Source organism: Mytilus californianus, unplaced genomic scaffold (assembly GCF_021869535.1).
Source record: "Mytilus californianus isolate M0D057914Y unplaced genomic scaffold, xbMytCali1.0.p SCAF_4, whole genome shotgun sequence".
NCBI classification, from domain to species: domain Eukaryota; kingdom Metazoa; phylum Mollusca; class Bivalvia; order Mytilida; family Mytilidae; genus Mytilus; species Mytilus californianus.
Window position 1 is genome coordinate 31,370,618 of NW_026262690.1, and position 16,187 is coordinate 31,386,804.

Genomic DNA, 16,187 nt, shown 5'->3' on the forward strand with positions numbered 1-16,187 from the left:
TTATGTTTGTACTTGTATTGCATATACCGACTCTAAATATGATTTTTCTAGTGACAACAGTAGTGACAACTGATAATTTACTTCAGTGCTAAAGTTATTTGTCGAGAGTGCATCAATTAATTAATGAAATGTCATGTTCGAGATGATTTAATTTTCAAGGGGTAATTATATATAAGGAGTCAATTGCTCCCACCTTCAAAAGTGGGATGGGGACAAAACTATATATGCACCCCCTCTTTTGGCAAATGAAATGTTATTGAAATCTGTGAACAGTATATCTAACGTCAATATATATGTTCCTGTAGTATATAACATGAAAATGAACTGAGAGGACACGGACTAACTTCTAAACTGTAATGTAGATTAAAGATGTTTGTTTGTTTGTTTTTGGTGGTTTTTTTTGCTAATCAATATCAGAAGTTCCCAGAAAAAAAATAAGAGAAATTCAGATGTTTCCTCCCGGGGCCTCCCCAATGAAAGAAAATGACCAGTCCCTTAACGGTTTACAATATGTGCAGACTATAAAGCTTTAATTTACTCAGAGATAATATTTTTAAAAAATCCCTCGACAGAGACATATCTCTGCATAAATGTAGTGATTTTAATTGTGGTATCGGCCAACCATAGGCTAGTGTATTTTTCGAGACCATTCCGTTTTGTTTCCAATTTTAGACTAGTTTACAAAACATCCGCCGAGTTACCAAAAGTGAAAGTCGAAAACAGTTTTTGGAAATTCCTATGAAAAGAACTTTAGTAGGTCAACATGAGTAAGACATTCACAAGTAAACCAGCTGTTGTCAGAAATCGAAACCCAAAAAATCGAAATCAAGAAGTAGGCACTGGAACAATACCAAAAACAAATGTAAACAGAGGCAGAGGTGCAATGGCAACCGGAGGAGGAAATTTATCAACAGGAGCAGGCAGGGGATCACTTACAAGAAATTCTGATGCAGAAAATGTGCAACCTCAAGAACAACCACTTGACCAGAGAATGTCAAAGTATGTTGTTGAATGTAAACATATTTAATTATACATGTACTGAGCCTGAGGGTCATTGTAAAAAGAACTTGGTGGCCTTGGGGCCTATAAAAATCACAACATAAAACACGAGCTCTTTAGAGCTCTTTAACTGACTGGTATATATAAATATATAATAACATAACAGGATCAATCTTTAAGTACAACATATACATTTACAGCACATGCAAACAATTCAAGCAGAACATATGAATAAATACAGAGCACATGCAACATATAAAGCATAGCAACATATATATAAAAGGCAGTGTCTGCGCGACCCCTCATGCGGGGAAGAGTAGCCAAATTGGCATTTGTAGGCTATGCATACATGCATCCGGTTTTATAAGTAAATGTCATTGGATCGGGAATAAAACATGAAATGTACATGGAAATTATCTGTAATTTGTGGATTTTGTGAATTCAGTGAAGAGAATGGCAAATGAAATTTTTTAATTTGTATTTCTTAGTTAAAAATACATAATATAATAAACATTGCACACTAAAGGAATAAAACTGTACAGTCCCTGTAAAGAAAACATGATAAAATAAGAAATTAAATGTAAATGCACATTTTAAAAGAATAAAATTATACTGAATTTGAAAAAAAGCTATGTAAAAACTAGTGTGAAAATAATTTTTCTAGTAAAATGCAAAACAGAAACCAAAATTTTAAGATCTCTAAAACGACTAAAAATAAAGCTTGAGTGTATACATAAATTAAAGAAGCAAGTATCAAATTCCATATGCATAAAAATAGATGCATTTGATAATTATACATCCATTCAGAACTCCGGATTCATCTTTTACTACTTCTACTGTTGCACCTGAAATATAATAAAATACTTCAGGTGTTCATATATAAAAGGTTAAAATGAACAATGTTATGTATGATGAATAAATTAATTTGAATTAATTATGTGTTATGTATATGTATAGATAATGTATTTTGTTTATTTTAAGAACTTAAACTGTTTTTATTCTTTTTTTTTTTCTGATTTGTTTGTAATGTTTTTTTATTTGATTATCATTTAAATTTTTCTATCATAGATTCCATTATATAATTACATGTATAGTTAATACTTAAAGGAAAAATATTTAAAAACTAACCAGGGACGTTTCTCATCTCTGTGTGTAATCAATTTATTCACTAATTGCGATAATTTCTGCGTTTATTTCACGTTTTATTCCAGATCTGATGACATTCAATTATAAAACCAGAAGCTGGTACACTTAGCTTACGAATGCCAATTTGGCAACTCATCCCCGTATGCAGGTTGCGCAGACACTGCCTATATAAAACACACATGGGCATTAAAAGCATCAATACAGACAAAGCACATGCAATGTAAAGAGCAGATAAACATATTCACATAAAACACACACAAGCAATAAAACGTAAACATGAAAAAACAATAAAATAGAGCACTAGTAAAAACACAAGCATATGAATGTAAGTAACTAAATAAAATTGAGAATGGAAACGGGGAATGTGTCAAAGAGACAACAACCCGACCAAAGAGCAGAAAACAGCCCAAGGCCACCAATGGGTCTTCAATTCAGCAAGAAAATCCTGTACCCTAAGTGGGGCTTCAACTGGCCCATAAACAATAATGTATACTTAGTAAGTTTAGCGAAAATAGAAGTCACACTAACATGACTAAACTCCAAAACATATAAATTAGCCAAAATAAAAAAAAACATACAAGACTAACAAAGGCTAGAGGTTCCTGACTTGGGACAGGTACAAAAATGAGGTGGGGTTAAACATGTTTTGTGAGGTCTCAAAGCACAGTTTAAGCAGAAGCAAAATAAGACAGCTTATTAGTTATAGCTTAAGAAAGCAAATTATTTTATATCAATATAAAAGATAAAAAGATAAATGGATATAAATAAAGCTCCTGAGCAGGCTTAAAAGATTAGTTCTGAGGCAGCAAGAGATAGCATTACTTACATGAGCTACAGGTACAATTTTCTGAAAAAACCCATGTGGAAATAAATTTTTGAACTGGCCAAAGATTGATAGACTCCTTGTCTCTTTAGGCAAGCTTTAAGGAGTTCCATAGTCTGGCTGCCTCATAACCAAAGCTTTTCTTACCATACCTTTTCGGTCGTGGTATATCAGTTATGCCTTTGAACACTAACATTATTTCTCTTATCTCTCATGGTTGTGGCCTGTTATCTATTTCTTGTATAAAGAGATATTTCTCATATCACACTGCACGAATTGTGATACGAAACACTCACACTTTTTTCCTGAAAATCTTCTGTTTGTCAAATTTTATTACATTCTGAGGCGTATGAAAAGTTTTAAAATGTCTGATGTTAAAGTTTGACGTTGGAACAGGATATATGACATCATACTGGTACGTGCAAAAGACTAGATCAACAATTCGCGGAATTTTTCATTTAACACAATGAGAGTGTTCACCATAATAGAAATAGGTTTAACAACTTGTAAGAATTGGATATCGCTTAATATATATCAAATCTTGTTATTTAATTCAAATAGTAATAATAAAATCATTGAAGGCTCGTTTATTATTATATTGGAATTAAATAACTCAAGTTTGATACATGTATCAAGCAGTGTCCAATTCTCACTCGTTAAGAAACCTATAAATGCATTTTCATTAATGGTTATCAAATTATGTAAAAAGTCTGGACTGGACTTGTTAAAAACTTTATTTTCCTGACAAATATTTTTTTCATATTTTGAACAAGTTCACTTAGTTTACAAATTTAATTGTAAAACAATTTATAAAAAAGTACGTCTAATTAAATAAAAAACTAAATTTGTTTTGCAGAAAAATGACTGTCCTTCATGACCCATCAGCAGACTGTGTCATATTGCTTGAACATGTACTTTTTTGTGTCATTATTGGGGGTTACTGGTCATCAACTTATTACTAGTAAAAAGCTTTATAATATACATTAGAATATAAAAAAAATATTGGGACATCAATACTTGATTCAGAAAGATTACCTACTTTTTGTTTGATTAAGAAAATCCTTGCTAGGGAAACAGGTAGGGATAGCAGTTCGCATAATTAGAAAAAAAAATGCTTTATAACTACATGGTTTACCCCTCTTCTGCCCACTACTGAAAGTACTGCTGGCCAATAAAAGCAAAAATTACATCATGTCTTGTAATTTAATTTTTTTTAAGATCCATATTATTGGCCATCATTAATTATTCATTGCATTTTAACTGAAAATCAAAATGACATTCTTTATATACGCATATATGGTCAATTGTCATGATTGTTGAGAAATAGTTCTAAGGTTTAAAGCACATAAGATATTTGGACTATCAAATACTTTTTGTTTTTGTTTCTAAAAGACAAGGATATGTATTGTCACCATCTATTGCTTTTTTTAAGAAAAGTAACTACATGTATAAATTAACAGTGCCATTTCAAAGAATTTCATGTTAAAATACATGTACATATTATGACATTATATACTTGGTACAATTAAATATTGATACATTTGTACCTTTACCAGTTTTTATTTTGCCAGATGATGATACTGCAATACTTTAATACCAATACAATCATACAACATCTTCTTGTTTTTATATTAGATGATTAATCTATATTGATTTATTTTTCAGTCAGGGTTGTTATACAATGATATCACCAAATGAGAAAAAAAGACAAGAAATTCAGAGACGTAAGTCTATAGATTGTACACTATTACACCTCCAGATCTAATGTCCATGAGTTATACAATTCAAGAGATAGAATTATGTTCATTAAAGTGCAGGAGTCAGTCTGATCAATCAGATTGTGAGATATTTCCCAGCTGGCAACAATTCTCGCATAGCAAATTTGAGATGCACATAAAAGGAACAAGATTCAATTTCAGAAATTTAAAATAAATGAAAATTCATCAGTTGTACTGTTTGCATGTATTAATGAATTGATTGTCAGTAATCTCTGAGTGAAAAATGTATTGTTTACTAAGACACCATTAGTATGTCAATGCAGGCAAGAATACCGGATTTGAGGTTAGTGGGGGAATGACTAAACAATTTTGATGCGTTTTATACGAAAAAATTATTTTTTCTAATTTAAAGGTGCAAGTGGTAGTTGCGATTTGCATTGATCTTCCCCTGCAATGATTTATTAAGTGTCTTCTAAATTGTGTGATGTGAAGAAAAAATCAGTAATCATTATAGATGAAATGATGGCATGACATGTTAACTACAAACGTATTCACATAATCTAACAAAATATTATGATTTTACAGAGGCAGATCAGGAAACAGCAAACTATCAACAATACAAGGAACAGAAGAAAGTTGGGCCTCTGAGTTATGTTGGAACTGCAGGTAATATATAGGATACCAAATAATTCTAAATACATTGTACATCTGGATCAGTATTTTTTTTTAATGCCAAGCAATAATTACTTTTAGATGTTAAATAGAAAGCCTTGTGTTGGAACTGTATTGGGAATAACAATATTAAAGATCCTTTGCAAAAGAGAGGTGAAAGATACCAAAGGGACATTCAAACTCGAAAATAAACTGACATCACCATGATAAAATAAGAAAAGGACCAAAAAAAAAAACCAACAGTATATACAAAACACAACATAGAAAACTAAAGATTGAGCAACACGAACCCCTCCAAAAACCCGGGGTGATAGCAAGAATTGTTAGGCTATAGGTCAAATAATACATTAATTTCTGTCTGCCATACAGAAATGACCCTATAAACCAAGAGAAAATGCCTACAAAAAAGGGAAGTACAAATGTTAAATGTTCAATTGGTTAGTCTATCAGCCCTATTTAGAATTACACCATGTGGCTATGAAATGAATATCAGCCTTGCTTTGTAATAGACCAACATGTCTGTTGAGATTTTTTACGTGCAAGCTCACAAGGTAACATGTTGCAAGAAAGTTGTCACTTTATTCTGACTAAGCTGAAAATTTTTTCCTCTTTCTCCATTTGAATTGATCTGGCTTGGAATCTTTGGAATGTGCCAGTTATCTGGTTTTTCATATTATTTTATATCTATATATTCCATTACAATTGATGTAATTTTTCTTGATATCAGATTTTAGCACCTTGTGTAATTTTTGGGGATGTCAACTCGGTGAAGATTTACTAATCGAGTACTTGTTAGATTTACCGAGCGATACTCGAGTACTCGCTCGGAAAAACATCAACAAAATGGAAACACAAAATTATACCCATTTTACGTATTGTGGGACGTTGTCTTATGGACGTAAAACCCTCAACATTATTACCCAAGACTAGATAATAGTCCAAAGAATTTTATACCTTAAGTAATAGCTCATTAACCACATGTACTAATTATGTAAACTGGCAATGATCTAATCAATTAATTAATAAATATCTATAGAAAAATGATTACTCAAACAATAGTATTTGGGAATCATAAAAAACACATTTAATGTTCAACAAAGGGGTGATGATTAGAACTTACTGATGCCTTTAACCATTTTCTGAGGGTCCACACAGAGTGCAATAAATTTGTTCTTGTTTAGAAATGTTATTTTCTATGACGAGTCGATTTCTCAACTTTGTTATGTAACTAACAGTCCTGTTGATGAAAATATTGCTCTGACGGTACAGAGGGGGTAAAATGATTAAGACACGATTAGCTAAAAGTGCAAGCCTTGGAAAGGAGCTCTTTTTCATAGTCTACCTATGTTCGGAGGAATTTTAAATGACAATTAAACGCAAACATTCGAAAGTTCAAACGTATTTTAAATATGATTAATTTTGATTAATATTTAATTTCCTGGGAGGCGCTCTTAATAAACATATTATTTCTTTAAGAAGGCAACAACATTTTAACAGAAAACTGATTAGTCGAGTATCATTTTGGTATTCGATACTCGGTACTACCGAGCGATACTAGAGTACTCGTTGACATCCCTAGTAATTTTACCCATGTTTCATTTTAGATATTTTTTTTTTTTTTTTGTTCACTTCTGGCGATGGTGGACTGGTGCTAGTATTGTTAGTACAATGTTTAATAAGAAGTACAGTTAATTTTTATATGATCGCAAAAAATTTTTTGGGATCGTATAATGGTATGATGTCGTCGTCGTCTTCGTCGCCGTCCAAAGACACATTGGTTTCCAGACAATAACTTTAGTCTAAGTGAATGGATCTCTATGAAATTTTTTAAGAAGGTTCAATACCACTAAAGGAAGGTTGGGATTGATTTTGGGGATGATGGTTCCAACCGTTTAGGAATTAGGGGCCCAAAACAAGCATTTTTCTAGTTGCAGGATAATAACTTGTGTATGAGTATTTCGATTGCTCTGAAATTGTACGACAATGTTTAATACCACAAGTAGAAGGTTGGGATTTATTTAAGGGGTTATGGGGCCAATAGTTAAGGAATATAGGACCAAAAAGGGGCTAAAAACAATCATTTTTCTAGTTTCCAGACAATAACTTGTGTTTAAGTTTATGGATCTCTCTGAAATTACACTACAAGGTTCCATACTACAAAGGAAAGGCTGGGATCGAGTTTTGGGGTTATTGCTCCAAGGGGGGTTTCAAAAAGTTGGGGGGGGGGATTTTTTTTTCCAATTTTTTTTTAGAGAATTCATATTTTTTTTCAAAATTTTTCAAATTTTGAATTTTTGAAAAGTTTCAAGAAGAAATCTTCAATTGCACAGTATTGCGCAATAGATTTGTAAGATCATTGACCACATTTATTTTGGGTCAGAAATCTATATTATGTCAAAAATTTAATCACAATCCAAATTCAGACAGTATCAAGCAAATTTGTACCAACTTTTCAGGGTTCGACCTCTACGGTCGTATCAGGCTGCGCTCAGCGAAGCATTTTATTTAATTTAAATTCTAATTGAGTGATTTTTTGTGGAATTTGTATCCTTCTGACATGTATAGAAAATAGCTTGATCATATCAGGTTGCACATTTGTTCTGTAACACCTTAATCAATTGATAGAATATTCAGTTATAAAGTGATATAATAAAAAGCTACTGATTGAGGTTGAATTTTGTTTAGGTAGAGCTATTTTTGAGGAAGTTTTAGCCTTATCATATAGAAAATTGTTTAAAAGTATGAATTTTTATGAGAGAGTGAGAGAACCTGGATTTTTAAGGGGATTTGCTAGGTTTACAAGCTTTGAAAATATAAACATCTTTGAATAAAAATTCTGAGTCTATTAATGATAAGATGGAATCTAACCTCTTCAGCAGCAACTATTTCTCAATAAGAAAAGATCCCTTATAATTAAAAGGTTGTCTCACACTCATATGTATAAGTGTTATCTCATCAAATGTTTTTCAAAAGGTGATAGGTTGTTAATTTCTGAACTGCTAAAAAAATGTCCAAATTTAAGTTTTTAAATCATTTCTTCAAAAAATGTGTTTTTGTATGCATGCTACAAAGTTTTCTTTTAATTTATCTCTAAAGTACTTTGTGAAATGTACTTAAAGCTTAAATATGTTTTGTTGAAGTTTTAAAGAGATAAAAGATCAATATTTCAAATGATCAATGATTTTAAATTATATCCCATGGAAACTTATTAACAATGTATTGTAATTTCACATATATTTTACTGAATATAACATGGTTTAATTCAAACTGATGTCTTATTATTGAGAGTTTAGAAGATTTTTTAAAAGAAAAATTGTATGAAAGCTTAGTTCAGACATTTTTACAGCAATTTGAAAATTACTACTTATCACCTTTGGAATTACAATAAAAGAATGTATAGAAATTCTTATATAAAACATTATCATATCAATGAAGTAGAAGTAAAGTCTATTAGGATTGTAAGTATGCTTTATTTTATCACCTTGCACTCTCACGACTTGACTGTGGTTTTCTACAGTAGTTTGTTTAAATTCTGACCAGTTGAACAGTTTTGTATGATAAAACAAATTGCAATTTGGTCAGAATTTTGAATAAACTGCAATAAGTGGAGAGCAATACTTACAGTCAAGTCACAGTAAAAGATTTTCTAATATGTTTTCCTAATACTAGTAGATGGCTGTTGAATTTTTATTTTCAAGAAGCTTTCAGTTACCTGAGAAATGTTTATTAGTTTATGGCAAGTTTCATCAGAATAGAACTAAGATGTTCTGAGTTTTCAAATTTAGCGAGATTATTTTCCATGCTATGAACCTATCAAAACCAAGAGATTTTGAATGGCATTTATAACTTCAGATTTTAAAACTTTTTATTTTGAAGGTGGAGGAAATATAACTCAGCAGCAGGCAAGGAACAAATTGATTCAGGACAACAAAAATCCAAGTATGCGACAACGAGTAAGTGATTAATTTTTGCAATGTGTAATTTTAAAGTTTGTTACCTAGCTTAAATATTATTTATGTATGTTTATACAAAAACCCACCAGAATAAACATGGGATTTATTAACTTACCTTTGAGATTCAGCTTGAATTAAAAAAAAATGTAGAACAAAAAAAAAGTATTGAAAACATACAATAGTCAATATATTTTGGACTATAATCCAAAACTTATTCACTTTACAGAAATTAAGCTAAAACAGTTTCAGAGTTAACATAAAATTGAGTGAAATGATAATGATGTATATGACTTGTTTGATGCTATTTCATGATAATGATGTATATGACTTGTTTGATGCTATTTCTATACATTATTTAAAGTCAGTACATATATATATATTAATGTATATATATATAGTCACTGGTTGTCTCCTGTCAGATTTTTCTTAGATATATATCAAAGTTTTTTTATCAGCAATGTCTCAGACAAATAAATGATTGATAATCAGTGCCAATCATCTAGTTATACAAGATTTATGCCCCTTGGAAATTGTAATTTTATGGAAAATTGCATTCTGAGCAATCTCACTCCTTCATTTTTAAAGGATATTCATGAAAAACTTCACTTGCAGACCGACCTTGAATATATTGTTTATTTTTTTCTCATCTGGTCCAGTTGATCTGGATGAAATATTTGACATTGAATAATAAGCAAAAAATAATTAATAATAAGTCTTTTTTCAGGCAATTATGTAAAGAAAATAGAATGCACTGATGTGAATTGACCCCAAGCAAAGAATTTGAGCAGTACTGAATTTACTCATTGTCTGAAACTATTTAAAGACTGAACAGTACTCAATGATTTATTAACCTGTCTTTTGAGATCTGTTCCAATCGAAATGTCCCTTTTAGTTTAAATCTGTTTACTAATGTGTCTTTTATATGCTTGTATGATATACTACATATGTGTTAATCCAGGAGAGAAGAGAAGGATACCGAGCACAGCAGAAGAAAAGGGAAGAAGAAGAAATAGAACAGAAACGGAACAAACAAAGAGAATTAGTAAGACATTGAATAGGTCAAACAAACAAACTTTATCAGTTTGTGTACACATTTAACAGGTTATTGATTTTTTAAAATGTTTATTATTATAAAAGAAGCAAATCAATTTCATTTTTAGCTCACCGGGCCCGAAGGGCCCCATCACTTTGCGTCCGTTGTCGTCTGTCGTCTTCTGTAGTCGTCGTCTGTCAGCGTAAACTATTTCAAAAATCTTCTCCTCTGAAACTACTGGGCCAAATACCTTCAAACTTTAAATGAATGTTCCTTAGGGTATCTAGTTTATAAATTGTATCCGAAATTTTGATCCATCAACAAACATGGTCGCCATGACTAAAAATAGAACATAGGGGTCAAATGCAGTTTTTGGCTTATATCTCAAAAAGTAAAGCATTTAGAGCAAATCTGACATGGGGTAAAAATGTTTAACAGGTCAAGATCTACCAGCCCTGAAATTTTCAAACAAATCAAACAAACCATTGTTGGGTTGCTTCCACTAAATTGGTAATTTTCTGTCTTACTATTTCAAAAATCTTCTCCTCTGAAACTACTGGGCCAAATACCTTCAAACTTTAAATGAATGTTCCTTTGGATATCTAGTTTATAAATTGTATCCGAAATTTTGATCCATCAACAAATATGGCCGCCATGACTAAAAATAGAACATAGGGGTCAAATGCAGTTTTTTGCTTATATATCAAAAAGTAAAGCATTTAGAGCAAATCTGAGGGGGGGGGGATAAAAATGTTAAACAGGTCAGGATCTACCAGCCCTGAAATTTTCAAACAAATTAAACAAACCATTGTTGGGTTGCTGCCACTAATTTGGTAATTTTCGTCGTCTCTCGTCGTAAACTATTTCAAAAATCTTCTTCTCTGAAACTACTGGGCCAAATACATTCAAACTTTAAATAAATGTTCCTTAGGGTATCTAGGTTAAAATTGTATCTGAAGTTTTGATCCATCAACAAACATGGCCGCCATGGCTAAAAATAAAACATAGGGGTCAAATGCAGTTCTCAAAAACTAAAGCAGTTAGAGCAAACGTGAAAGAGAGTTAGAGTGATGATTAGTTAAATATTTATCTATTATGAAATTTTCATGCCAATTGGAGAATTTGGAGAATTTATTGTTGGGTTACTGTTAGAAGTAGTTATTTATTAGGAAATTTTAGATTTTGATTATTTTCTTGAAAATTATAGTAGATAAGAAGAAAGTGTAAATGAGAAAAATAGTATTGATCTATCTGCATGAACATGCTCAGAAAAATGACCCCCCCTCCCCCCTTTCCAAAAAAAAGGTGCATTTTTAAGCAAACACTGATATACATTATTACTCAAAAATATAAATCATGATTGATGAATGAATTAAGCTTTAACAAATCAGGTGAGCGATTCAGGCTCTTGAGAGCCTCTCGTTTTTTTATTACACCACTCTGCATATGCTGCTCCTTGTGGACCATCAGTCTCCATGGATGCTATAAATATGTAGAGTTTATCACATTATTTGCACAGTATTATTCATAGACCATAAGTGAAAAATATAGGCCCCCTTGTATTCTCCCATTAAGAAAGAAGTAACCTGGAAAGATCACCTACAGTTTGTCTCATTTTATAATGAAAGGAAATGCTGTAGTGCAGTTTCACATGACATTTGTTTTACTAGTTTACCGTTTCTAAATTGTATACTCTAAATGATTTATAGTTAATGAAAGTGAAAACCAAGGACTCAACATTCCTTATTCAAGTTCACAGGATAAGCTAAGAGTGGATTTTAGGATGAGCTGCATCATACAAGTCTTGCTGCCTGCTGTAGTTGCTCTTGATAAAAAATAATATACTTTTTGAATCAATGTTGTTTAAACTGGCCATTTTGATCTTAACATTATATGCAAATTCTTGACCTGAAATTGTTAAGCATTGTTAAGATTTTAAATTATTGTTCAGATATTTTCTTGTTGTAAATTCAGTTCTGTTCAGACATTTGGCTTGCGCAGTCAATCTGTTCAGTAGCTTTTCAGACAATTCTGTAATTTCAGTATGTTGTTATTTTGTACAGGTAAATAACAATACTGAACATAGACTGAACAGATCTTAATTTACTGCAAGTGAAAAGTCTAAACAGTACTTAATTTACCACATTGAATAAATATGAAAATTAACTGAAAGACTGAACATGACTTACTTTATTGTTCAGTCTTTTTAGAGCTGTTCAGATTCAAATGGTTGTTTCAGTTCAAAATTGGGATACTAGTGTAGGATATCCCAAATCTATCTTATGTAAATAAACCTTTCATGATTAGTATATTGAAGAGTTTTGTCCATTGCCATTGATTATAAAGCAATACAAATTCCTAATCAATATTCCTATTAATGTGTTGTCTTTTAAATTATTGATATATAATTTAAAATGATATATTCATTAGTGATTGCTCTGCTTATTGAAAATAATGTTACCTGCAGAGTCATGTGTTTGAGATGAATGTTACCCTTGTATTAACCAATAAAAACAATAAACTCTTATAAAACCAGGTTCAATCCACCATTTTCTATATAAGAAAATGCCTGTGCCAAGTCAGGAATATGACAGTTGTTATCCATTCGTTTGATGTGTTTGTTTTTTTGATTTTGCCATTTGATTGGGGACTTTCCCTTTTAGCTCACCTGGCCCGAAGGGCCAAGTGAGCTTTTCTCATCACTTGGCGTCCGTCGTCGTCGTTAACTTTTTACATTTTGAACTTCTTCTAGAGAACCACTGAATGGAATGAAACCAAACATGGCATGAATGTTTCTTATGAGGTGCTGACCAAGTGTTGTTACTTTGAAGCCGATCCATAATCCAAGATGGCCGCCAGCAGAGGACTTAGTTTAACATAGGACCCTATGAGAAATACATACAAATGTTTTCTTTTAGAGAACCATTGAATGGAATGAAACCAAACATGGCATGCATGTTCCTTTTTAGGTGCTGACCAAGTGTTGTTACTTTGAAGCTGATCCTTCATCCACGATGGCCGCCAGATGGGGACAATGTTTAACAAAGGACACTATGGACAATATATACAAATGTCTTCTTTTAGAGAACCAAATACTGAATGAATTGAAACCAAACATGGCATTAATGTTCCTTATGAGGTGCTGACTAAGTTTTGTTACTTTGAAGCTGATCCTTCATCCATGATCGCCGCCAATGGGGGGACTTCCTTTAACATAAGACCCTATGGGAAATACATACAAATGCTTCTTCTAGAGGTGCACTGAATGGAATGAAACCAAAACATGGCATAAATGTTTCTTATGAGGTGCTGATGAAGTGTTGCTACTTTGTTGCCGATTGAATGGCCACCAGGATTTTTTTATCAAATTACAGGACCAATAATAAACCAAATTTGGCCTCACTCATTATTAGGGTATCTGTTATGATTTTAATCTATTTTTACATGATTTCCAAAACCAAAGTAGAATCAGGTGAGCAACACAGGCTCTTGAGAGCCTCTAGTTGAATTTTCCTCGGAGTTCAGTATTTTTGTGATTTTACTTTTTACAATGTTGACACTTGAATAAGAATTGTGTTAATTATAATTTAACAGTAATCTATTCTAATTAACAATTCATCAAAAATGATTTTTACAAGTTCTAATTAGAATTTTAATGACTCATCTTGGAGTGTAACAGTGTTTGCTGTTTGTATAGTCCTTTTAACACACTTTGTATAGATTATGATTTTCTTTAGGCAGACAAGAATAAATTAAGATCACATCAGACAGATGCAGAGAAGAAAAATAAATGGGATGAAGACAGAAGAAGGTAATTTAATTAGAAATCTCTATATCTAGAGAACCGTTATGATTTCAAAGTTTATACTTGACATGTATATTAACCAAGACCAGAGGGTGTGTCATTATGTATGTACAACTTCCTAGGTCAAAGGTCAAGGTCAAAAACTTTGGTTTTAGTTGACAACCCCATGTCCTATGGTAAAGATCGTGTTCGCTCTATATCTTGAGAACCGTTATGATTTCAAAGTTTATACTTGACATGTATATTAACCAACACCAGAGGGTGTGTCATTATGTATGTACAACTTCCTAGGTCAAAGGTCAAGGTCAAAAACTTTGGTTTTAGTTGACAACCCCATGTCCTATGGTAAAGATTGTGTCCTCTCTATATCTTGAGAACTGTTATGATTTCAAAGTTTATACTTCACATGTATATTAACCAACACCAGAGGGTGTGTCATAATGTATGTACAAATTCCTAGGTCAAAGGTCAAGGTCAAAAACTTTGGTTTTAATTGACAACCCCATGTCCAATGATAAAGAAACAAATTTTTTACCACACATTATTCACAGCGGGGCCCACAGAGATGGCTCCCATCTCAATGATATCTAGTTTTGTCCAGTTTACCTTCACAAGTCATAACATTGATAAAACATCTGATGATAACCTTCAATTACAGTACACAGACCCTGTTAAAGCATTTAATAAAATTTTCTGATGTCTAAAAATGCTTTTTAACCGAGAAATTATGCAAAGATGTAGATTTCATAAAAAAAGCACTAAAATACTTAATTACTTTTACCAGTGGAAATCTGTTATTTTCAACTATAGAAACCACTCTAAACTACTGTCAATGTCATATATATCATATAATTAAAGTGCAATGAAGTGCAAATTTTCCAAACTTGTCCTTTCACATAATTCTATTTGAAAAAAAAATGTTGTTTAAATGTATTTCAGAGAAAAACCTTATTCAGTGAGAAATGCACATGAGGATTTTAAGTAAACATTACGACATCACACGTATTATGATGTCATTAAATAACGACCGATTAAAATAATGCTAAGTACAGTTAGCAGTGTTACATGACGAACAGTTTGCCTCAGGGTTTAACTCGAAATGTTGAGTCGTAAAGATCAGTAACTAAGCATTTTTATGTAATATCAAGACCATAGCAACAGTTTTCATATCAGTATATATTCAACATAATGACTGTAATTTCAATTGCATAAATACCATAAATAAACAATTTAGAGCTTGCCTAATAAAACAGAATACTCACCAGTTATTCAGAACTTTTTAAAACCTCTAATTTGCCGTCTCAGGTTTAATTGGAAAAATATGTCTGAAACTGAAATAAGACAAAAAATTTACTGAGGTTGTGTTATCATTTCATTTAAATACATGAGTATTGTTGAGAGAGAAAAAAATCAAATTCTTGAAAGTTTTATCACAAAAAAAGAGAGATGCTTCTCCCTTTTGGCTTATCAACCTTGATTCAAACCTTTTTTATGAGGAGCAATCATTAGTAGCTTAATAGCTGAATAGGTGAAGCACTTTTTTTTTAAAAGGTCTGACACTCCCCCTTTTTCACTGAGAAAAGACAATATCTTGTGATTTACTACTGTGCATTTAAATATAGCAATTCATGCTTTTCTTAAGACATGTTTGCCTGTTTATTTGCATATTTTATTGACCAGCTAAAAATTAACGGTCAAATTATTTGTGTAAAACACATGTACCCATACAAAATAAGTAGTAGGATTCCACCTAGAAACTAGTAGGAATGTAGTAGGAATCTACCTAGAATCAAAGATTCTATATAGAAAGTAGGCAGACAAGGAAAATGAACAAAATTATGACTGGATTTTTTATTTTCTCACTTGCAAAATCCTACTATCTAGCTGGAATTTAAAAAAGTCTGTATGGATTTTTTTCTGTTTTGAAAATCTTAAGTGGGAATTTGGACAGAAAATATGATTAGATTATTCTTTTTCCTACTACAAGATTCCTACCAGAATTAATTTATTCCTACTAGAAAATCTTTCTTCATGGAAT

At 31.7% G+C, this 16,187-nt stretch overlaps 1 protein-coding gene across 5 annotated transcripts in view; it reads left to right on the forward strand.

Annotated features, from left to right (window-relative positions):
* The first annotated feature begins 668 nt into the window (after nucleotides 1–668).
* LOC127737885 (epithelial-stromal interaction protein 1-like) overlaps nucleotides 669–16,187 on the forward strand; it is a 37,675-nt gene continuing 22,156 nt past the window's right edge. For 4 of the 5 annotated variants that reach the window (XM_052248838.1, XM_052248841.1, XM_052248839.1 and 1 more), the window contains exons 1-6: nucleotides 669–999; nucleotides 4,634–4,692; nucleotides 5,272–5,352; nucleotides 9,235–9,311; nucleotides 10,270–10,353; nucleotides 14,082–14,155. In XM_052248838.1, the coding sequence (XP_052104798.1) occupies nucleotides 764–999; nucleotides 4,634–4,692; nucleotides 5,272–5,352; nucleotides 9,235–9,311; nucleotides 10,270–10,353; nucleotides 14,082–14,155 (611 nt within the window). In that variant the 5' untranslated portion in view covers nucleotides 669–763. Of the gene's footprint in view, nucleotides 1,014–4,633; nucleotides 4,693–5,271; nucleotides 5,353–9,234; nucleotides 9,312–10,269; nucleotides 10,354–14,081; nucleotides 14,156–16,187 lie in introns of all 5 variants that reach the window. The other variant, XM_052248842.1, reaches the window with a different exon arrangement.